The following is a 24,909-nucleotide window of genomic DNA, read 5'->3' as shown; positions in this document are numbered from 1 at the left end:
CGTCATCTACATGATAAACGGCTTCGTCATACTAGGAATGTAATTCCTCCCGCGTCTGCACCGCCTCAGATATCACGCGGCGCTGCGCAGGCCATTCGGTTTATGACATCAAAGTACCGCGAGAGCAAGTTGAAACTGTGATTCCGAATCGCTCTCGCGATACTTTGATATCCAAACCCGGACGGTCGCTGCTGCAAACGCCCCCAAATAATCCCGTTACGTTAGTCCGGATGGGAATTGTAGTGCAGGAACCTGATCTTCGTGCATTGAGCTTCACTGCGTGTGAACACGTTTATTTCGAGCAGGTTTCTCGTGGGAAGGCAATTACATGTTCCGGATGTTATTTCAGAGAGTTATAATAATAGCAACTGCTTTCATAAAGACGGACATGAAAGATTGTGTGCAGCCGGAAACTAACAACATAACCAACATGACAAATAAATGCAATGCAGCAGACATTTAAGGTGAAGGTTATGAATGACATGAGGCTAAATAAGTGTTTTATTTGTTGGTAAACAACTCTTTTAATGGTACACCGGTCACAGGCCTTTTTGGAGACTGACAATAGTCTATATAGGCAACCATGAACTGACCTTCTACCATAAAGGTCAGTTTCTACAATAAAAGCAACACAAACATATGTACAAAAGCTTCATTTCTTCTCTCCTAAATGATTCATTGTAAACAACTCGACGGTATTTTCTATTAGTGCACGTTTGCACTTTTATTGCGGTTTTCATTACAGAGTGCATTAGTGCATATGATGCTCCATAACAGTTACTGTGGTCTGTAGCCCGTTCAATAATAACAGCAGCGTTCATCAGCACGTCAGGTTCATGTGCAATATATGCATAAGCCCTCATGATATACAACTGAGATTCACAGCAGCCCTTCGCCACAACAATGACACGTCAGAGATATTTCTATCATCTGTTGTTTATTCTTAAGTGCTTCCAGTCCATCTCGCTCTCACAGCGCTCTATCCCGCTGAAGAAACCATTGATGAGGTCCTTTGCTTCCGACTTCACTGGAGAGAAAAGAAATGCATGAAATGGCAAATCAGCTCCGGAGTCATTTATGATGTCAGATTACCACCTCAGGATAGTCTCACCTTGGCCTGGTTTTGCACTCTTTTCTTCAGTGAGGAGGTGGGAGAGGAACCGGGCAAACGATTTAAACAAGTCCTGGAGGAAATGATGTGCGATTATAGAAACTGGATTCTTCACAATAGGTTTCACTTTATAATAGGCTTTCACTGTAAAGCTTAGCTGAGGGCTAAACACATTCAACAACAAAAGATATGGAAAGCATTTTTTTCTATATATACACATTTAAATTCACTTATCATTTATTAGAGGTCTTGTATGTTGATAGAGTGGTCAAACAGCATCTCTCAAACATAACATTTTGTTTTACTAGAATTTAAAGGTCCAGTGTGTGAAATTTAGCGGCAACTAGTGGTGAGGTTGTGAATTGGGGAAACGGCTCACTCAGTCCCCTTTTAAAGCACCGAGGAGGCTGACACGGGACTAAGATGGCGTCACGCAGAGCTGTTTGAGGGAAACTTCACAAACGGATGCACCTGGCTGGGACGGGCATCGTTTTACCAATGACACTAGATGGAAAGCTTACCACCTTTAGCCCAATAAGCATAACGTCTCATGTTAACACTGGTTTTAGAACTTTTCTGTACTCTTTGTTGTCTATCACGTTAAATGCTTGTTTGTTTTAACATTCCTACCTTATGTTTCCTTAGCCCTTTGAATTAAGCTAATATAGCGTAAGCACAGCCTTTAACTTTTACTTAAATTGTTCAACAATGGCGTCCCAGCCAGGTGCATCCGTTTTTGGAGTCCACCTTAAACATTCTGTTGCGTGCGTTTCTGCTTGCTCGCATAGAGACTGCTTTTATTAGATATGATTTACAAGAATGAGCTTGTTCTATAAACACCATGCACTGTGCTGTGTTTTACCTTTCCTGTGTTTTTCTGTTTTTATTATTTTATCCTGTAAAGTTGCTTTGGACATTGTGAAAAGCGCTATATAAATAAAATAAAATGGAAAAGAATGTGTCGCCAAACTAATGACGACCAATGCTTTCTGAATTTGCTGGTGTTTTAGCATGCGTTTTCGTCTTTGCAGCTCTGTGACACCTAGCGGCCACCGTAGTTTAGGACTACTGAAGAAACAACATGATGATTTCCATGCAAGGGACCAGCAGTGTTTTAGATAGAAATCTCTTTCTAAGATAATAAAAACACAGCGCTTCATTATGTGAGGTCTTTATACACCTCTGAACATATAGTTGAGTATATTATATTGCATTTCTGTCAGTAGATCCTCCAAAAAAAAGACACACTGGACCTTTAAATAGTCTATGCTAAATATTATGCATTTTATTATTTTCTCTTTCAGAACAGACTTGCTACCTATGTTTGATTCACTGCCTAAATCACCTTATTTGCAAATTTTCCTTTTTTGTAGAAAGGGTCCAGGCATCTGACCACAATATCAGCAGCTTCCTTTAGTGTAACAGGCGGTTGTTTAATCTCAGCGACGTGTCCGTTTGTTGTGTTTAACAGTGACTCCTGCACCACAGGGTCAAAGGTCACCCTTTTCATTTCCTTTAGCTGACGGCTGCGTTTAGTAGGAGGAGACTGGGATTGGTCAAAGAAGATGCAAGATTAACATAGTGACAGTCAGCTTTTGTGATGTTAAAGGAATCATTACAATGCATCTTACCACAAGGTCCATTTATAATAAACAAATGATTCTTTTGTAGTTCTAAGAACTAGTTTCTGACCAGATAAGAGTAATGTGAATGTTACTTGTTTTGGCTGCACTTGTTTGTCGTCCAATTTTTCTCTGTATGGAAAAAACACAACAGATTACATTGCGAACCATCACAAACCACTTCTTTTATAGTAAATAGACATCCAAGTGCTTTGGGAAAGCATCTTTTTCCATCTTACCCCTTCATCTCGTGATCTTTGGAGACCTCAGGGTCCATCTCGTCAGGCGTGGGCATGTGTTCTTCAAGACTCTCCTTCACAGACGGGACCTCTACAACAGCAGCACTCTCTGACTTCAGTGTTATGAAGTCAGTATCAGATGAAGAACGTGGCTGATCTTGAGATGTGGCTTCATCAGAGTTTGAAGACACATTTCCTTTCATCGGACTGCTGTCTACTTGCTTTTTCCCAAAATACTGGGATATACAGCGAGTGTCTTTGGCCGCTTCTGCCAGTTTCTGCTGTTTCTTACTGAGTTTTTTACTTGGGCTGCTCAGGGAGGAAGTCGTGTCACTTTTGGCTTTGACTGGAGACAAAGTGCTGCTTTTCATCTTTGATTTTCTTACGGTCTCCTCCTCCTCACAAACGGAGTCTGTGAAAGCAGTCTCTTCCGGAGTGTTCTTCAGAAGATCTCCTGCTGTTTGAAACAGGCTGGACGAGCCACGGAAACCTGCACCTACTCGCTTTCTCTTCAGCTACAAAATATAGAAATGACAGAGATAAAAAAGGTCAGCTCTTATTGCTTGTTTTTGTTTGCAAAAAGTAAACATTTCATCAAAATTCCCATCAACACAATATAATTGAACATACGCATGTTATTGTCAAATGTATGTGCATGTATCTGTATTGACAGGCTGTGATGGACTCACCGAGTAGACCTGAGAGGCTGAAGTGAAGCCCTGTAGATTAGCTTCAGGTTGAGATGAGGAAGAGGAAGGTGTGCACTCTTCCTCCACTTCTGTCTGTCTCTCTTCAGAGGTGTCTGAGGTCAAGCCTTTCTTCATCTCTGACACCTGCAGTCGTGAATGTGAATGTCATATTTACACGTCGAGGATAACCTGAACAATTCATGACGCTGATGGGATGTAGCAGAAGATGAAGATGTCTGATCAACACTCACTCTTTTGAGAACAGCAGCTTTGTACAAGTTTGCTGATTTACAGGCTTTGAAGATCTCATGCTCGATTTCAACGGCTTGATAAAGTGCATCAGAGCTACAGAAGAGAGAAAAACGCATCAGTGGGAGATGAGACGCAACACACCCTGTCCATATGTCAATTCACGGAGTAAGAAGTGCGAATAATAAAAAATGAAGACATGTATTGTGGAGTTTACAGTGTGAAATCTCTTTCATTCTAAGTAGGTTTCAGCTGCTTACGCATAAATAAAGCATATATAATCATGCTTTAAGAAGCGCTCTCCTATGCTTTACCCCCCTTCATTGTTTCATCATTTAAATTTGATGTAAAAGTTTAGTCTATTAAATAGTTTTTATTCACTATAACATATTGTATGCATGTACAACCAATGTTTTTGATATTAAAGGGACACTGCACCCAAAAATGTATTTGGAGAAATGTTAACAATTTTCACATATGGGACATGGCTGACTAACATAGCAGGAAAAAGAAAGGGTAGGATTTGCAAGCATTCTTTCAAATATCTTTCTCTGCCGTCATCAGAACAAAAACATTCATACAGATTTTAAACATCTAAAAGTGAGTAAACGTGATCAATATTCATGTTTTAGAAATATATCTGTTATGTGCCACACTGGATAATTCTACTGCATTTCCAACAATGTTCATGTGCATTGTCCCTGTTGAATAAAATATAAACTGAAATAAATGAAACATCACATTAAATAATAATATGAATCTATTCGAGCAGCGGCTCTTAATCCTGGTCCCCGATGGCTCCCTTAAAAAAATGAAAACCTGGCCTGATCTCTGCATTACCTGTCTGTGTTCTGTGCTGTCCTTCTGTGTAAACACTCCTGCAGTAGAGACAGACAGTGTTCTCTGCTCTGAAACACACACAATTCAACAGATCACAAATTTAGTTTAAATATATCTATCACGTGATGTTCGAGACTCCAGTGCATGTGTGCGCCCATAGGGGGAAAATCCATGTGAATCATAAAGTGACGTGGCTCTTCATTGCGCCCCCAGGTGGTACAGTATGTGAATCGACAAAAAATTGAAATCGGAAATAAATATATTTTTAAAACTGATATAAATTTAAATGTTTCAGAAATAAAGAATTAATTGTATGTCCAAATTTGACGTATTTATCATTGATCACTGCATGATCATAACTCGCACAAAGAGCTGGAATAGGCAACTTGCATGATATTATTCCATCTTGGAATCTGTCTGTTACATCAGTAAAGAAAATAATACATTTACAGAACGAAAACATCAATAAAACACAAAATAACACTTTTGTATAATGTGGTATGCGTGTGACTTGCAACAGGGTAAAGTATGGTGCTTGGAATGAGTCATTTTAGAAAGTCTGGTGCTTGATCTGCTCCAGTACAGCTTTTATTTTGCGTTAATAAATCACAACCTGTTTGAAGTAAGTTACTTGGACTACAACAAGTGCTTCAAAATCAAAATGTTCCGTCTGTGTTCGTCCGGTTACGCGTATTGATTTTCCCAAAAGGATGAATGTCACTACATGACATTCTCTGTGCACATGAAATCCTCCAGTATTATTCTCACGCGCTGTTTGTTACCTTCACCGTGAGTCTGGGGATCTTCTGACTGCTGGCTTCCTTCAGCGGACAATCGGCATCTGACAAAACAGATCCGACACAATGAACAAAACTCAAGACGGCTCGCAAATACAACATTTAATGCCTGCGGCAGCTCACCTGGCGGAACAAACGTCTCTCTTGCATCTGAACCCTGAAAATAATACAACAAAGAAAAAGTCAACACATCACGCATGAGGGACATAAGAGAGACAACACAGGGTTAGCTCACACAAATAGAAATGCAGTCATCATTTAGTCACACTCATGTCGTTCAAAACCCGTTTGACCTTTCTCAATAAAAAATCAGTCTTAGTGGTTTTGTGTTCATACAATGAAAGTCAACGGGGTCCATTGTATTTTGGCAATCAATGTTTGATATGTGTTGAATATAAAGTCTAGGTATAAAATGACATGAGGATGAATAAATGATGAAAGAATCTTCATTTTAGGTGAACTATCCATGAGACATTGTCCTAAGATAAGGTGCAAGAGGTTTGTTTGGGTGGTTGTTTAAGCCAAAATAATGGGTCCAAAATCAACGATGTTCTGGCTTCATGTGTTCTCGATATGTCTCAGGTCCCTCCCTAAACACAAACGAATGGGTTACACACTTAACTGTAATACTAGAGATATGTTTCAGTCCCTAACCTATGAACGATTGTATTAGTGATGCCTTGGAGAAAGACATCAACTTTAAACTCCTATAAACTTGGCATTTTGGATAATAGAATCCGCTAAATGCATAATTGTACATTTCAGCCGAAAAGGAAAGCTGTTTAAAGGCAAAGCAAGTTCATTCTTTGAAGACCTTTATCACACTAACACCAGCACTGTGATTTGTTGTTCATTTTAAAGCTGGATCACACAAAACTGCCTTCAGTTCAGCAGCGGTTTCTTCAGCTTTATGATGGAAAACATATGGAGAGAGAGAGAGAGAGAGAGAGAGAGGAATGTGCTGGCCCAGACTCCCACAGTGAGGAGGATCATAGTCTAGATGTTGCATGTGCAATGCATTACTGTACTATTGTGATTGTAATTAAATGTGAACATTTACAAAAGCAAATTACACTAAGAGCACATGATAATATATATTATATCTAAATGTAAAATATGTTTTATAGTAGCGTGTTTTGTTTAGTCTAGGTCAAGAGAGACCAATAAATAACATACAGCTCTGCTCAAGTGAACATAGACCTATAGTCTCAGACGTCACGCCCACCATCCGTTGGCTGAACGTCTGATGCATATGGCACACTGTTCTGCAAACACTTCAGCACGTTTAAAGTCGTCTTTTGATTGGTTAAATGTGACAGGATTTCCGGTAGACGTGCGTGTCGCGTTCTATAACGTTCCAGCTGGAAACAACACGAAGCCGTCTGATCTAAGAAGTAAGCTGTCGCGTTTACAAAGGTTGCTATAATAATTCATCACGATCGACTAAACGCTTAATTTCCGCACGTTAAAAAAAAGAAATATCACCTCACGTTGTGTTAATCACATTTACACACGACCTCAGATATTTTGGTAATCGTAAAAAAAAAAACAATTCTGACTGGTTTGAAACAAAGATCAAACAAGACTCATGAACAACTATCACAAAAACAGTGGTTGATCGTCCAGATAGTGTCAAACGGTATTAAGGATCAAGGGGAAACTATTGAAGTTATTTTTGTAAACTCAGTTATTATTATGTGAAAAAAACTCGTTCAAGTACCCTCAAGTCTTTATTTTCTTAAATGCCAACATTTCTGTAATGGGTATGTAAACTTATAAGCAGAACTGTGTATAGGTGACTATAGGTGCATTTAGCAATGAAATGTCATTTTTTATTACTAATAGTTCATTTCTGATAAATAATGGATGTCAATATTACAACAACACTGTAGTTTCTGTGAATAAATGACCAGTGTTGGAAGTTGCTCATTTGAAAATAACTTCACATTAAAAAAGAAACAATATTATTTAATAGTTTAATTTAAACGTTTAATTTTTTTTTAAGGCGATAAATGTAACATGCACATGTGTGTTCACCTTTCTCATGCTCATCTGCTTCTTAAAGAGATTTCCAAAGTCTTTCTTTCTTTGATCTAAATCATCTTCAGCACTGCCGCCCCATTCATCATCACATCTAACACACACAGAGAGAAGAGAGAGAGAAAGTCTTAGTCACCACAGAATATCCACTCTGCCTCATAAAGTTTCTTTAGTAACAGGTCAACCGACCTCTCAAACCCATAACCCTTTCTGCCTCCAGCGTAGAGTTCAGGATCAAAGCCGAACGGACCCCTGGGCTCAGTGCTCTGGGCCGGCCCGGTTCTGGTGCTGAGGGCTGATGCTCTTTCCAGCTGAGCGCGGACCAGTTTGGGGTTCTGACAGAAGTCGCACGCACCGTCACAGTTGGGTTTCTGATCGCCAAAAAACTGGGAGATGGTGGCGTGTCTGCACCTGGAAATAAGAATAAAGCAATAAAAGTGTCACCAAAATACTGCAGAGTGCAAGTTTATAATAAACATGACATTGCCGTCTGTTAGTACAGATGCTAATATTGTTAGGCAATCTTTAAATGCATCATCGTAATTTATGTTAATGTTAATGTATATTATAATTTTAACATATATTCATTGTATTCAATTTATTTAGTTGTATGTACATTTGATTAAATAAACAATTTGTTGAATGGGTCCTGTAGTTCGGTCGCATTTAAACAAACCGTATGTACATTGACCTAGTGGTTGAGCTTGGTATCACAGTCTAAATATAGAATATTGGAGAGGCAAGTTTAGCATGCGCAGTAATGTTTGTTTAAGTTGTTGAGATGAAACCGTCTATAGACTAGTATTGACATTCTTCCAAATATCCCCCTGTGTGTGAAGCAAAACAAAGAAATGTAAACAGGTTTGGAACAATCTGAGTGCGAGTAAATAAGAGAATTCTTTTCATTTTAGGGTGAACTATCACTTTAACAAGCCTAAAATCTCTATGGGGTGATTTTCCAGACAAGGATTATCTTAAATCAGGACTAGGCCTTAGTTTAATCAGAAAATGTAAGTAGTTTTACCAAACATGCCTTACTCAACACATTAGTTGTGTGCCTTTTGAGACAACACAAAAGCATCGATGTATTTTCAGATATGTCAGTGCTAGTTGTTTTTGGCTTGGACAGCTCTAGCATTTATTTTACATTTATGCATTTGGCAGACGCTTTTATCCAAAGCGCCTTACATTGCATGATACTATACATTTGTATCCGAGCATGTGCAATCCCCTGGGATCGACCCCATAACCTTGGTGTTGCTAGCGCCATGATCAAACCACTGAGCTACAAGAAAGACCTTTTTTAGCCTAGGACTAGTCTAATCCCTGTCCGAAAAACCACCTCTAAATGTATATTTAAATAAGGATGTGAGTGCGCTGTGGTCGATTTTCACGGAAGGGTGACTTCAATTTTAGTCTGTTACACAAAATACTGTCTGAAGTATCTCGAGTCGTATTTAGACACGAAAAACTGATCTGGACTCTGAACGTCCCATATAATGACCTTCTGTGTTTCATACAAAACCGTCATGCAAGTTTTGGACAAACATGAGGGTGAGTAAAAAACAATGTCTGAATATTTAGGGGTACTGTTGCTGTAATGAAGGAAAGAGGGCATTTCAAGGCTGTGGATACACACAATACCAGAGAAAAATCAACCCCAGATACGTGTGATTTCTCACTGTGTCTCAGGTTCCATCTGAGTGTCTGAAACAACTGCTACACGACCGAGAAAGAGAGAGAGAGAGAACAAACATGTTTCTATGATCTCACACACAAAGACTCTCCGTGCCGACGCCACTGCCCAAGAGTGTCACCAGAACACACAACATAAACTCAACACATGTGTAAAACTTCCTCATAAACAAACACAGAGAGATGCGATGGCGTTAAACCTCATGTTCACACGTGGAAATTTCCTGTCTGACGGCTTTGCAAATGTTGCGTTCAGTTGATCTTGTGCCCTTTTGAATTAAAGAGTTTCCACTGGATTGACAAGATTTTAATGTTGAGATTCCCCTCGAGGTCTAACAATACCCTAATAATGTTAAAAACATGTGTGCTCATTTTTAGAGCCAACACTTTCCTCCAACCTGAAAAACTCAAGTCACAGCAACAGAAAAAAAGAACTGCTAAACTTTTTCGAGGAAGGAAAAGAGAACCCGTTTCCACGGTGATGAGAGGGGAGGAGAAAAGACTGAGCCAAATGGAGACTAAGGGAGGGTGAGGGGTGGAGGGAGGGAGGTAAACATAGATCGAGAGGATCCCCCTGACAGACGTTGACGTGCTGGAGAAGCTCCACAGCTCATTCCTAAAGACTTGTGACACAGGAAAACTGTAACCTCCTGCAAACCATAAACTGAGAGAAATTTACACACTTTAACAACAACTGCATGACTGGAAACACTCGCACTGTGCGGACGACAGAAAGTGGACATATGGGGAGTGTTACAGGCGATCTGGAAACCACTGGAACTCTGGGAAATATCTGTAGGTATGTATGTGTGAGTGTGTGTGTGTGTATATTACGGATTTTTGTAACTTTTAATATTTGTTTGTGCTTGTAGAAACTGACACACAAGTTTGACTAGTACTGTATTAAAGGGAAACGTCATCATTGACTCTCTGTCCAGTTGTTTCAAATCTATATAAATGTCTTTGTTCTGATGAACACCGAGAAATCTATTTGGAAGAATATTTATAACCAGAAAGATCTTGACCCCCATTGACTCCCAATTTTTGTTCTATTGAGCACATTAGACATTTTGAAGAATGTAGGACAGCAAACAGTTCTGGGGCACTTTAGACAACCATTGTAGTTTTTCCTACTATGGGAGTCAATGGGAGTCAAGATCTGTCTGGTTATAATCATTCTTCCAAACATCTTTCTCTGTGTTCATCAGAACAAAGACATTTATACAGATTTGGAACAACTGGAAGGAGAGTAAAATGATGACAAAGTATCACTTTAAGTAACAAAACAACAAAGCCATTTGAAAGAAAGCTCTGAAGAACAGCCTAAATAAATGGGTTCTACGGCGGCTCTTTGAGGCGGTTAAGGTGCTATATTTCACCCCTGCCATACAAAGGATCTTCTAAACCCCTGTACAGTTCCTTAAAGTTTCTTTTTACAACCCGAAGAACCACCTCTTGTGGTTCTACACAGCATTTGACAAAGGTTAGTCCCTTGAAAGATAGGTGCTACACTCTTAAAAAAAGGTGCTTCGAAAGGATCTTCGGTGCCAAAGAAGAACTTTTTGGTTCCATAAAGAACCTTTAACATCCGTTTCACAAAAGCTTCTTTATGGCAAAAAAAGCTTCTTTAGATTTCAGAAAAGTAAGAAAGAGATGGATCTTTAAAAAGAGTTTGACAGAATGGTTCTTTGTGGAACCAAAAATGGTTCTTCCATCCAGTATCTCACAGAAGTGAGTACACCCCTCACATTTGAGTAAATATTTTATTATATCTTTTCATGTGACTACATTGTAGCAAAGTGTCATTTCTTCATTGTTAAGTAGTGAGTGTACAGCTTGTATAACAGTACGCTTGCTGTCCCCTTAAAATAACTTAACACACAGCCATTCGTGTCTAAACCGCTGGAAACAAAAGTGTGTTCGACCCCAAGTGAAAATGACCAGAATCTTTTATTTCTAATCTCCGAAATAAACTCTTCATATGTACTCAAACAAAGTTACCCAAATGCAGATCATTTGACACCTCCATACTCTTCATGTATCTTTCATAGTTCAGCAGATTTGACAGAGTTCTCATTTATGTTATCTTGTGAGCAATAAAACGTTCTGCTTTGAGACAGGTGTACATTGTATTATGTCTCCATCTCAGGCTGTTTTATAACAGTAAACAGAATTGTGTTGTCTTATGATTTCATAACAGAACAGACGGAAACTCCCAACTGTGCTGTTTGCTTCAACAAGACAAAACCTGTGAATATCTGTGAAAATAGCTTTAAAACAGGATTTGAGAAGGTGCGGAAAGCTTCTTTTAGCAGCACGGTTAATGTCTGTAGCTCTGTGTTACACCCAAACTCTTTCCTCCTGTAGAAACACAAGCTCACCCCTCCCCTCCCTGAGGAACATCTTTATGATATGATGAATAACTAGCAGGTTCTGTTTTATACTCATTTGTTGTAATTTTGCATTTGTTTAAATTTGCCACTATCCTAAGTTTTGCCCATTTGTCTATAATGTTTTTTTACTCATTAAATGTAATAAGCTCACTCACTCTTCTACATATGTTGATATGTACCAGTCAGAATAAGCATGTTGTTTGAATTTGCACATACGTATTGTGTTACACTGAATGACAATGTAACATTATTTCAACAAAATGTTGACTTTTGTTCTCCATAAAATCACTTTTGTACATTTCTTTTGATGGGGACATCTTAACATCTTTGACCCTCATAAAATATTAAGTATGATCTGTTTTCATCCCAGTGACATTCGTTTTTTTCTCTTGCGTTCACAGTCTGACAGTTATTGGCTGTGCTGCTGATCTGCAGTCAAAATGAGCGCTTCGGATGAAATAATGAAAACCCTCAACAGCATCTGGAGCAAACTGCAGGGTCTTCCTCAAGACCACCCGCTCGTGCAGGCAGCGTTTCTGATCATCATTCTCTTCTTCTGTGAGCACACCCTTTCATTCTAACACAACACTATCATTACACGCATGCACTGTGACCAGTGTAATTTTGGAGGAGGGTGTATCTGAACAGGAGGCGGTGAGGTTACGACAGGCTCTGACTGTGATTAAAGGGCGTACAGATCCACATTTAGCTTTCTATTTTAGCAAAGGTACGGGGCTAGAACAGAAAAGGCTGACTTTAACAGCAGAGTTCAAAACACTGAATTATGGGATTGACTTCTTGTAAAGTCATGCTCAAGATGCTGCCTTAAAGGGATAGTTCACCCAAAAATAGAGGTCTTCACAGGTGCAAAAATGTGTACGTGAATTTCCCGGACCCGTTAAAGTATTTTAAAGTTGGACCCGGACCGTCCAGAACCGAGAAAAATCATATATTTATTATCTGACGCAGACACAAATATTATTTAAAAGCTAGACCCGACCCTGGCTGGACCTGACCCGACCCGGTTCTTACCCTGATCCTCCCTGAAGACCTCAGTCATCATGTATCCACCCTCATGTTGTTACAAACCTGAATGTGACTCTTTCTTCTTCAAATGAAGTTTTGATCAGATAAGGAAAGTCAATGGGGTCCAATGTTGTTGTGTAATGAACATTCTTCAAAATATCTACTTTTGTCTTGTGCCGAAGAAAGAAAGTAATACAGGTTTGGAATGAAAACTTAAACTGAACTTAAATTTTTAAGTGAACTATCCCTTTAAAGTTGTATAAAACAAGTCATTGAATGCAGCAAACTGTCTACCCAGTTTAGATCGATCACAGTTTCACGACAGTGACTAACTCCATGTCTTCTTCATCCTGCAGTGATGTTCATAGCTCTGTTTGTGACCGGATGTGTTTACGGCCGCTGTGGCTGCTGTCAAAGCACCAGAAACAAAGTGAGTGCCGTCTGAGGAGATGAGACAAGCAAGAACAGACCACACGGGCCGAAATAAAGATCAGTTTTAGATGGCTTGTGACCACTGTGATATCACACATTACAGTGATAAGTCCCAGGAAAGATGGTGTACAGTACACACTGCCAAACTGTACAAGTGGTGTTTCAAATCAGAAGAGCTTATCAAACATCTGAGGGAGAAATCTTTTTCTGAGTATGCTGTCCATTACATTATTATTATGAATAGCACAAATGTACTATATATTAAACCTTTCTCAATGGGGGAATACAGCATGTCGGAGGTAAACCAAAATGAGAACAGGGCTTAAGCTGCCCCCTGGTGTCTGCTCTGAAAACTGCAGTCACAAGCTACATCTGTTATTCCAGATAATTGTAAAAGCATTGCCTTGACACCAGTATTAAACATTAAGTGAGTATTTGTATGAGAGACACTGATGAAAACAGAAAAATATAAACATGCGTGCGGGGGAATGAGATGCAATTATGCAAAACATGCACCTTATAATCAATATAACGTTAAACGTTTTGGAATCTCATAATTTGTTAAAGAAACATTTCGAATAAAACACGTAAAGCCCATTTTGGACTGACAGCGTCATTTATTCTTTTTAAAGGTAAATGTATTTGTTGCAGTTTTTGTTTGTATTTCAGGCTAACATGTGATACATTTTCATTAGTCTGTATATCCAGAATTGAAAGTTTAGCTTGCGTGCGTGAACTCACCCTTCTTGTTCACAAAAAGCCACCATAGCATCAAAGTCCTGGATGGGTGCCTTGTCCTGTTCTTTCTCTGATCCTCGCTTCTCCTGCCAACGGTTTACAAATATTAAGGACATTTACTAGCGTAAGAAGAACTTTTTTTCAAACTCTATGACATGTCCCAATGAGAGGAAAATAAATATTGTCTTTAATCATCACCTGTGTGAATTTTAATTGTTATATTTAGATCATCTCTGGCTTTGTAGTTTACTGTGCTTGAAGTGTACATACAGTGGGTACGAAAACTATTCAGACCCCCTTAAATTTTTCAGTCTTTGTTATATTGCAGCCATTTGCTAAAATCATTTTTTCTCATTAATGTACACACAGCACCCCATATTGACAGAAAAACACAGAATTGTTGACATTTTTGCAGATTTATTAAAAAAGAAAAACTGAAATATCACATGGTCCTAAGTATTCAGACCCTTTTGCTCAGTATTTAGTAGAAGCACCCTTTTGATCTAATACAGCCATGAGTCTTTTTGGGAAAGATGCAACAAGTTTTTCACACCTGGATTTGAGGATCCTCTGCCATTCCTCCTTACAGATCCTCTCCAGTTCTGTCAGGTTGGATGGGAAACGTTGGTGGACAGCCATTTTCAGGTCTCTCCAGAGATCCTCAATTGGGTTTAAGTCAGGGCTCTGGCTGGGCCATTCAAAAACAGTCACGGAGTTGTTGTGAAGCCACTCCTTTGTTATTTTAGCTGTGTGCTTAGGGTCTTTGTCTTGTTGGAAGTTGAACCTTCGGCTAAAAGTTCTATCTTGGTCTCATCAGACCAGAGAATCTTATTTCTCACCATCTTAGAGTCCTTCAGGTGTTTTTTTTAGCAAACTCCATGCAGAGGCAAACTTAGGAGAGGCTTTCATCGGGCCACTCTGCCATAAAGTCCCGACTGGTGGAGGGCTGCAGTGATGGTTGGCTTTCTACAACTTTCTCCCATCTCCCGACTGCATCTCTGGAGCTCAGCCACAGTGATCTTTGGGTTCTTCTTTACCTCCCTCACCAAGGCTCTTCTCCCCCGATAGCTCAGTTTGGCCGGACGGCCAGCTCTAGGAAGGGTTCTGGTCGTCCCAAACGTCTTCCATTTAAGGATTATGGAGGCCACGGTGCTCTTAGGAACCTTAAGTGCAGCAGAAATGTTTTTGTAACCTGTGCCTTGCCACAATTCTCTCTCTGAGCTCTTCAGGCAGTTTCTCATGATTCTCATGTGCTCTGACATGCACAGTGAGCTGTAAGGTCTTATATAGACAGGTGTGTGTCTTTCATAATCAAACACAGCTGGACTCAAATGAAGGTGTAGAACCATCTTAAGGATGATCAGAAGAAATGGACAGCACCTGAGTTAAATATATGAGCGTCACAGCAAAGGGTCTGAATACTTAGGACCATGTGATATTTCAGTTTTTTCAGATATTATGATGTCTGCTGGTCATGGCATTGAAACAAAAAGCCTCATTTTATGTCTGAAGTCAGAGGTCATTTTTTGTGTAGGCTTTTGATACATTTAGTTTTTTTGTGAGATGTTTATTGTACATTATAAAAAAGATTGGACTGTTCCACACATATTCATGCAACCGGCAGTAAACTTTGAGTCCCTGGGTAATACAGTAACTCGATGCGATGCCGCTCTCTCTAACTAGTGAATAAATGTGGATCATAACCTGCTTGCGTGCGATCTCTTTCCGGATGAGGAAGTTGAGCTGGTCTCTGTCTTTGGGTGAGTAGTATATCCTGCAGGAGGACGGCAGACCATCCCGACCCGCTCGTCCTGACTCCTGATAGTAACTCGCCAAAGACTTCGCCACATTCCAGTGAACTACAAACCTGAAAACAGAACTTGTTTACGATATTTGCTAATAGATATTTAGTTTTGTCAGTGATGTGATTCTTTTGAATTCACAAAAACATTCATTTGGATTCCATCCTTGGGTTATGCAGGTTACCATTACACCAGTAGGTGGCAACAAGTGAGTTTGTTTTAATATGAGCGAGTGAGTCATTCACTTTCTCAAGATTCAAAACCAACAAGCTGTTTATGACCGAATCTCTTAAACCTGTATATAACTCTTTCTTCGGTCAAACATAAAAAGAGAGTTTTTGAGAATTTTGCCTCAGTGGTCAATGGGGGCCAGTGTTGTTTGGTTACCAACATCATTCTTTTAAAATATATGTCTTTGCATTCAAAAGAACAAAGACATTTTTACAAGTTTGGAACATCTTTTGGGTAGAGTATCCCTTTAACAGAGAATAACAAATCTTAAAATATATTTTCAGTCGGCATCGATTGCCAAGTGACATAATGCACAATAACGCCATCTCTCCACTGTAGAATCTAATAAGGCTAAAGAGGTCAAAAACTCCAGTAGTACAGGTAGACTCACCTGACATTGGCCTTGTCCACACCCATACCAAAACTAATGGTGGCAACGATAACAGGCACTTTATCAGCCATCCAGTCAGCCTGACTCTCTGTGCGATCAGCCGCCTTCAGCCCTACAGAGATACCAAACCAAATACACAATTCACATGTAAACGTAAGAAAGTAACTACTGGAAACTTCGGAGAGAGGGACGGACAGGTTTACCTGCATGGTAGGGCTTGGCAGCTATTCCTAATTTAGTCAGTTTATGCGCCACCTCCTCGCAGCCATCTCGAGTTCGACAGTAAACAATCCCACATCCCTGAAACCAAACATGGTCAATAATATTGCAAAATCTTTTCAATTCAATTTTATTTATACAGCTCTTTTCACAATGTGCATTGTTCCAAAGCAGCTTTACGAGAGAAAATAAGAAAAACTGAAAACCAAAAAAAGATCAAACACAGTGCATGGTGTTTATAAAACAAGCTAAATTATTCTAGTAAATAATATCTAATATCAGCAGTCTCCAGGTGGTTTATTTAGCATATTTTGCATAGTGAATGCTTGCCTGAAAAGATGTGTCTTTAATCTAGATTTAAATTGGACGAGTGTGTCTGATCCTCGAATAATATCAGGAAGGCTATTCCAGAGTTTAGGTGCTACGTATGAGAAAGCTCGACCTCCTTTGGTGGATTTAGTTATTCTAGGTGTTATCAAAAGTCATCTGGAATCATCTGGTCTTGATGAGATATATAGTTATTCCATGTTTTCTAATATTGTTTCCGAGGGGCAGCATGTATATGGAGAACAGCACGGGTAGCTCTACAATACAAATATTGTAGAGCTATTCTGATTCCTTTTTTAATGTTTTCTTGTTTTACCGCATTACAACTTTATTAATTCAAATTTTACAGTTCTTTTTCAGTGACAGCCATATCATTTTTATTTATTTATATTCAGAAGGTTCAATTAAACTAAGTAAATTCGATAACTATATATCTATATGTTGTATGTACAACAAAAACATTTTCCAAAATAAATCTGTTATTTGAAATTCAGTTTAATTTTTTTCAATTTGTTTCACACATTGTGATACTATCTGATCATGAGCCCTCTCAGCTAACCACATTATGTGATCATTATGCAACTGCAACATAACCTGATGACCAAACTGTCGTAGTTTACGTTGTGACAACCGGAAAAGTAAAATTCAGGATTTGTTGCCACAACGAAACTGTGACGTCGTCAGTAAGTAACTGCAACGCTGTGACAACGTACCAATCAGGACGTTACAGTAGAACAACATGCCGCCCGGTAAAGATTACAGAAACACAAGCGCCTGACCTTTTCAGCTGTATTTCCACCCAATGCTTCTTTAGCAAATGCAAGCAAGTGGACATAAGGCTCTGGCAACAGATCCCGGAAGATCACATCATATTTCAAGTTTTTGCGGAAAACAGGCGTGGAAAAGACAAGCGGTGATCGAAGCTTCAGCGAGTGCCCGATGTCCTCCTGCACTTTCGTAGGCGCCGTGGCGGTTAACGCCACGCAAGAAACGCCCTGCAGACGAGAGCGGAGGTTACCCAGCTTCAGATAGTCCGGCCTGAAGTCATGACCCCACTGAGAGACGCAGTGAGCTTCATCCACAGCGAGATACGCCAGAAGACCTCGAGAACACAGCGAACTCAAGCAGGGCTGGAAGGACGGAGAGGCCACCATCTCCGGTGTGATGTAAAGCAGTTTGAGACAAGGATTGTCGCTCTCCAGATCTGCCAGGATCTGACGACGCTCGGTTAATGAAAGTTTGGAGTTGATGGAACGTGCCGGAATGTCCAGAGCTTTGAGGTGATCCACTTGATCCTACAGCAGAAACGAAGAGTATGAAGATTAAAACTGCTAAATTAAATCCAAAAACATAAAAAAGCTCCAAAATCAATTAATTAGCTATTTACTTTGGAGTAATTACTGACTATAATGCTTATTTTATTTCAGCTATTTTGTCTGATGTACATCTTATTAATTTGTTGTCCCCAACCATGACAAATAACTGGACCTTGTTAATATTTAGAGCTATAAGTGTCATATCTTGTGTTTGCCAGATATGACATCGTTGATGGCAACTGTCATTGATTCACACATGTCAACTGAAGTTACCGCAAATCAGATGCAAGAAATACATCAGAATTTTAAATACATTTATTGCAAAGCATCTTAACAATAGACACAAAATGAAAATATTTAAGAAATAAGATAAAGAACTGAAAATGAGGAATACATGGTGTTAAAGGGATAGTTCTCTCAAAAATGAAAATTCTGTCATCATTGACTCCCCCTCGGGTGGTTTCCTTTATAAATGTATTTGTTCTGCTTGAACACGACACATTATTTGAAAGAAGGTCAATATTTTGAAGGAAGGTCAAAAACCAAACAGATCTCATCCCTCCATTAACCGCCATAGTAGGGAAAATAAATACTATGGGAGTCAATGGGGCTGCTCGATTGTGACAAAAATCATAATCCCGATTATTTTGCCAAATATTGAGATCCCGATTATTTAACACGATTACTGGTTAACCTTTAAAACAACATAGAACATTTTTCAAACTTGGCTTTTAAACTGTGAATTCAACTGAAAAATACATGTTCAGAAATAGCACAACTGAACAACTGCAAAGAAAAGTGGCGCGCTGTGGATTTATACCACAAGAGAGGATCCGTGCTAAATGGAATGCGGCAAAATAATTGTTTTACCTCGATTATTTTGTTTTTTAATTGTTGAAGGCCAAAATTGACGATTAGGATTGATGTTCGTAAATTGCACAGCCCTAGGATGAGATCTGTTTGGTTACCGACATTCTTACAAATATCTGTAGACAACAACATGAGGGCAAGTAAATGATGACAGAATTGACATTTTTGGGTGAACTATTCTTTTAAGACTCATAGCGATGATAGCTAGGTAGGTGTCGGTAGGTGGATGGATGGATGGATGGATGGATGGATGGATGGATGGATGGGTGGATGGGTGGATGGATGGTGGTGGTAAAAGCTTTATTACATGTCGGCAACTTATGCATTACTGCATCTTAACTACCAGTAAACATTGAGTTCAAGCTGCTGTAGAATTACATTACTCGATACTTCTTGGATTTTTTCACGAAGCTTGTTAGCATCATATGCCTTGCTTGTATGCAATTTGTGTTCAACACAATAATTTTAATAATATTGACAACATGAGGGTGAATTTTCATTTTTGAGTAAACTGCTCCTGAAATGTATCAAAGGGTTTTCGGATGGCAGGTGTCACTTACCTGGATGAGTGCAATAAGAGGAGAAATGACCAAAGTGATGCCTTTGGCCAGCAGTGCAGGGAGCTGATAACACAGAGACTTCCCTGCTCCCGTTGGCATGCACACAAACACATCCCTGTCACCTGTGACCACAATAAACACACTAACAACAGGCCTCTGTACAGAAGTCAACACGTTTCTATTAGCGTTACCAGCAACAGTTCAACTAGCACTGCTCATTTCTGAGATCTATCCCATAATAATCCACCGCAGCTGTGCTCTTCTCACCTTTAACCACTGCTTTAACAACATCCTCCTGCTGTTGAGATCGAAACTTGTCAAAGCCGAAGTGTTGTTTTAAAGCTCGATGAATGTCACTCATAATAACAACATTCGCTCAACTTTCTTTCAGGACTGAGACGCACACGCATGACGTCAGGCGCTGAACCATGTGACGCACATATGCTGCGCCCTTTGTTACTTGTTCCTACTCGTGTTTATGTTATTCTTAACATACTTTTATGTGCTGTTTTCCTTTGAACGTCTTATTTAAATTTGAAATGTCTTATTGCACATGTGTTTCTGAAGCATATGAAAAAGAAAAGAAAAAAGATTAGGCGTGCTCGACTTGATGCGGCGCCGCAATATCCGACGGGCGGATGACATCAAAGTACCGCGAGAGCGATTCAACAAACCATAAAAAATGCTGCTTTCAAATCGCTCTCGCGGTACTTAGATGTCATGAGTCTGTCGGATTTTGCGGCGCAGCATTAGGCTTGTTTGAGATGCGCCTTGCCTCGCCTGAAATATAGGCGAGAGTAGACGTGTCCAGTGAGGGGAGGAGTGAAAAAAAGTGCAGGCAAGCCGGACACTTCCTGAATCTCGCTGTGTTGTGGACTGCAAACGTCAACAATGGAAGAGATCGCGTTCGCGTTCTTTATCGCGGACGAAGTTGATGCAGTTGAAATACCACTGTTTTTACACGAAGATGGTTATGATGAGGAGAATCACCGAAGGTGAACAGTGCTCATTACTTAAAATGGCTTATTCAGTAAATGGTAGGGATATAAATCTGATCTAGAGTGTTATTGCAACTTGCATCTAATGAAATTAATGTCGAGTCAAAAATAAACAGTCCTGACTGCAGATAATTCAGCACCAAAGAAAATAGTTTTTATTATTATTAAAGTTATTTGGGTGAACTATCCCTTTTTTACACGACAAATATTCCATATAAATATATTACACAATTGTTTGTCACCTTAATGTAAGTTTCAATTCATGTTTAATGATTAGGAAAAGTGTGTGCTGCAAATTATTCTTAAAAAATAATATGAAACAACAACACATTCTAAATTAAGAAATGAGCATGTGTGGGTTTTGTTTATTGCACTCCTGGAATCAGACATATCCAAATAAAGATATCAGATAAAAACACAAACATGAGGCCTAATTGTAAAACAGTCACATTAGATGTATGCATGTATTGATGGATTGACTCATTTATTTAATGGAATAATGTTGTACAAAAATGTCAATGTATAAAGAGAATACACATCTCTCAATAAAGAGAAAATAAAAAACAAACAGGACTTCACTTCAAACCAAGAAAATAAAAATAAAACATGTCCTAATTACTAAGTACTATAGAAAAAGTAAATCGTATTAGGCTATAGGTAATGGACTTCTTAGAATTAAGGGGAAAAAAATATCAGCTGACATTATCAGCCAATGAGCACGAAGCTGTGTCGTCAGTCAGTCGTTTCCCATCATGCTTTTGAGTAGCGCAGTCGGTGGAGAGCAACTGCGCTCGACTGCTCAATCCGACACAGCCGCCTCGCTGTCGCGAGAGTTTTTGGGCACACGTCAGCATGAGGTCAGAGCAAGGCGGACGTAACTCGGACACTTTTCTAACCGGCATGCATCTCACGGTGATCACCGGTGATCGGTTCTGCGCAGATTTTGTTCATCTCAAACAAGCCTATTAAATCGAACAAGCCTGCAATCAACATCCCGTCCAAATTATGTATCCAGTCCAAAATGATATTTTAAGTAAATAAAATGTATCAGTTAGTTTGCTCTGCTTGTAAATTATTATAAATGTATTGTTTAAACTTTAAACATATGGAAGCCATGTATGGTTGTTTATCAAATGTGTGTGTGTGTATACATTTATACAATATGGTTAGTAAGACCACAAATACATTTTTATGATACACAAATATATTTTAATAATTCATATTTGTCTTGGATGGTCAATTTTATTTTGAGTTACTGGGGCTTCCAAACTCGAGATGACAAGACAAATACATATCCAGGCACACAGCATAATGCATATTTTATCGTTTGTAATGATTTTTAATCTTTTTACTTGAGAGATGTCGAGTTGTTAAAACAATAAAAATTAAGTACTTAATTTCATGACTTATTATTACATTATAGTTTGTATTTTTATTTTAAATCCTATTTAAATGATATAAATTATTTAAATTAAAGTAAATTACTATTTCTAAAGTAATTACACTTCATTGTTTCATTTTCATTTAGTATTTTCATTTTTTAAATGCTTTTGTTTAGATATAAGACCTTACGATATTATTATGTAAACAATTTTACTCGTGTTTCTACACCAGCTGAAATATGATAACATGAAGTGAATTTGAGTCCATTTGCTCATTCAGATTATTAACAAAAGAGCAGGTGTGGTAAACACAGTGGATCCTGATAAGGTGCAGATCAAAAGCATGATTGAGAATTATTGAGAAAGCGAACTGCCGTCAATAGTAATGAATGATTCCTCAAAGTTACGTCTACATGCATTCAGTTTCATCTTTATATTTGCGATGTATGGTTTATCTTATGAAAACAAAATATTTGTAGACACTCTTGTACAGATGATCTGAGAAAGATTACTGATTCCTATGTCTTTTGTAAAAGAAAACATGTCTGGGCAATATGGCTGTGAAACTTGGGAAAATGATCTAATTGCGGATATATTTTGACAGATATTGCGAGTCCAGACCATAATCCTTTTTTGTGTGTTAGACTTGCAATATACAATTGATACAAAATACACAATATATTTGATTATAATATGCATAACTACTTTTTATTAAAAACAGGCTAACATAAAAGAACAGGCTTCATTTACTGCATTTTGGATCAAATCAATGCAGGCTTGGTGACCAGAAATGACTTTTGAAGAGTAGTGTACGTCAAACAGAATAAATAACAATACTTACCAATGTAGTATTTACTATTTTCCCTTAAAACAACTGGATGATTGACACTTTCTGATAACAAGTTTTTTCTAAAAGACATGTTTAAATGCAAGAAACTAGTTTATTAGATATTAAAAATATAAATGGTAAAAAGACCGTCTTTGAGTGTGTGGTAGTGTTGAGGAGATTTTTCAACGATTTTAGTGCAGCTTACAGTTACGCCCAGCAGGTGGCGGCAAGGACTGTTACGAGTGAGTCTGTCAGTCAGCAAACTATTCAACCATTTCAGTCCAAAATTCTGCTTTATTCGGGAACTAACTATCAATATGTCAATCATAGATATTTCAAACGCATTTATATGCCGATGTAATTCCCGAAACTTTGCAGCGTGTATGTGACAGTTGGTCTTAGCGGCATGAAAAACAAGTTTTATACGATTCTGAATGGATTATATATACCACAGAAACCGCACAACGAGCACTCCCTTTAAAACTACTAAAACATGTCAATCATCTTCACCGAGATCTCCAGCACCCCAGAACCAGACCTAATAATAATTTACGCAAGGAATGAGTTGATAAATATAGTGGAAAGATATAGAAAGAAAATTACCCCTCAAAAAAATAGTAGCCTAGTTTCCTCTACCCGACTGCGAGTGGAGGTTTATTATTCTCAATTTTTAGCTGAAGTAAGCTTCATCGGAGCGACGAGAATCAAGCAGTCATGTCACGACGTCCTGCGCTTAGCGGTCTTCTATAGAGGGTATGCATTGACGTCAATTTCCCACGTGAACACGCCGGGACACGCCCCTTGAGCGCCAGGACACGTTCTCCTGAGTGGCAAAACACCTAGCAAAATGGCTGAGGACAATAGGAGAAACAAAGTAACCGGGACTAAAACACACAATTATTTGCTGAAATTACAAGCAGCGGGACTCGACGGTGATCCTTATGGCTTTCCCTATGGCTTACAAAGGAATCAGGTGTTCTTGTAAATTGAAATGTGGCACGGAATTGCGTTTCCTGATATTGTAAGCAATCATAGTGAGTGTTTTGCCCCTCTAGGGGGAGCGCTCGGGCGTGGTCAGTCAGATGGTGTTTACATGGTAAAGTGACGAGACGTGCATACCCCCCGTTGTTACCATGCTGAAAAACAGTAGAAACAATCACAGAAATGCTAATGTCTCCCATTACAACCATTACAACATTTTCATAGTGAGTTTTGAGCATTACTACTGTTGTTCTATTGTGAACAAGATATTTGGAAAAGTTTCAGATCTCATTCCCCATTTACTGCCATAGGGAAGATAAACACTATGGGAGTCAATGTTGAATGAGATATGGCATTCTGCCAAATATGTTCCTGTGTGTTCAGCAGAACAAAGACATTTATAGAGGTATGGTGTCGGCCACATTTACTCGATGAAAAACGAAACGTTTTTCTTTTGCATTCTTGAAAAGTTTCACACACACACAACAACGTTATCAAAACAATCCGCGTTTACACTGATCCGCAAAAATGCTGTATTACGCATGCCACGCCAGTAGTTGGCGACATCACTATGTAAAGAAACAATACCAGAGTCCCTGACGATTGATTGACGGTTTATTGGAAGGCGGACGTCCTTCGCTAAAGAGACCATACAATACAGAGCGCTGCATTTCTCCTCATTCATACCGAAGAGAAGCGTGCAAACATATACAAACAAACAAACAAACAAGATGACGAAGGCAGCAAACAACTTTGTATGGACGGATGATGAGGTTGGTTTGTTTCTTCATGTGATTTTGCACTACAAAACGGTTGAAAAGGCAGGAAAATGTGGACTGGGAGTCATTCCAGACAAAATATACAGACATCTTTCGGGCCTTCTTAGACCAATATCCAACAAGTGGGCAGATGGAAGGGAAGGGTGTCCCCCACGACAAATATGCTATTAATAAAGCACATCTCACTTCAAAAATAAAAGCCATCCCGGGGAATTACAGACATGATAAATAGTAGAAAAATAATTAGTCTCTGCTGGTGGTTATAGCGCTGGTGTAGTAAAGCTACACTTTGCTGGAGAAGCGTTAACAAACTATTGAGCAGCGCAAAAAAAAAACATGTAATCCGCCATTGT

General features: G+C 39.0%; 1 protein-coding gene and 1 long non-coding RNA gene across 2 annotated transcripts; one reads left to right on the top strand and one right to left on the bottom strand.

Moving 5' to 3' along the window:
- Nucleotides 1–444: 444 nt before the first annotated feature.
- recql5 (RecQ helicase-like 5) lies at nucleotides 445–20,039 on the bottom strand. The gene is made up of 19 exons (XM_079456110.1): nucleotides 19,855–20,039; nucleotides 19,588–19,709; nucleotides 17,621–18,136; nucleotides 16,499–16,595; nucleotides 16,296–16,407; nucleotides 15,576–15,738; nucleotides 13,875–13,957; nucleotides 7,777–7,998; nucleotides 7,585–7,681; nucleotides 5,671–5,704; nucleotides 5,533–5,591; nucleotides 4,751–4,818; nucleotides 3,913–4,006; nucleotides 3,662–3,805; nucleotides 2,973–3,487; nucleotides 2,829–2,865; nucleotides 2,457–2,657; nucleotides 1,112–1,184; nucleotides 445–1,027 (listed from the first exon to the last, which is right to left on the bottom strand). Exons 1-19 carry the CDS (start codon nucleotides 19,946–19,948, stop codon nucleotides 927–929), a joined length of 2,832 nt encoding a protein of 943 aa, XP_079312236.1. The 5' UTR covers nucleotides 19,949–20,039; the 3' UTR covers nucleotides 445–926.
- LOC306893936 lies at nucleotides 9,859–14,067 on the top strand. Its single transcript, XR_013786648.1, has 3 exons — nucleotides 9,859–10,081; nucleotides 12,077–12,233; nucleotides 13,058–14,067. It is a non-coding gene; the product is annotated as an uncharacterized lncRNA (long non-coding RNA).
- Nucleotides 20,040–24,909: the final 4,870 nt, after the last annotated feature.

This window comes from Barbatula barbatula (assembly GCF_947034865.1).
Source record: "Barbatula barbatula genome assembly, chromosome: 5".
In the NCBI taxonomy this organism is placed as follows: Eukaryota; Metazoa; Chordata; class Actinopteri; order Cypriniformes; family Nemacheilidae; genus Barbatula; species Barbatula barbatula.
The sequence above is the reverse complement of the archived record's forward strand: the minus strand, read 5'-3'. Positions and strand labels throughout refer to the sequence as shown.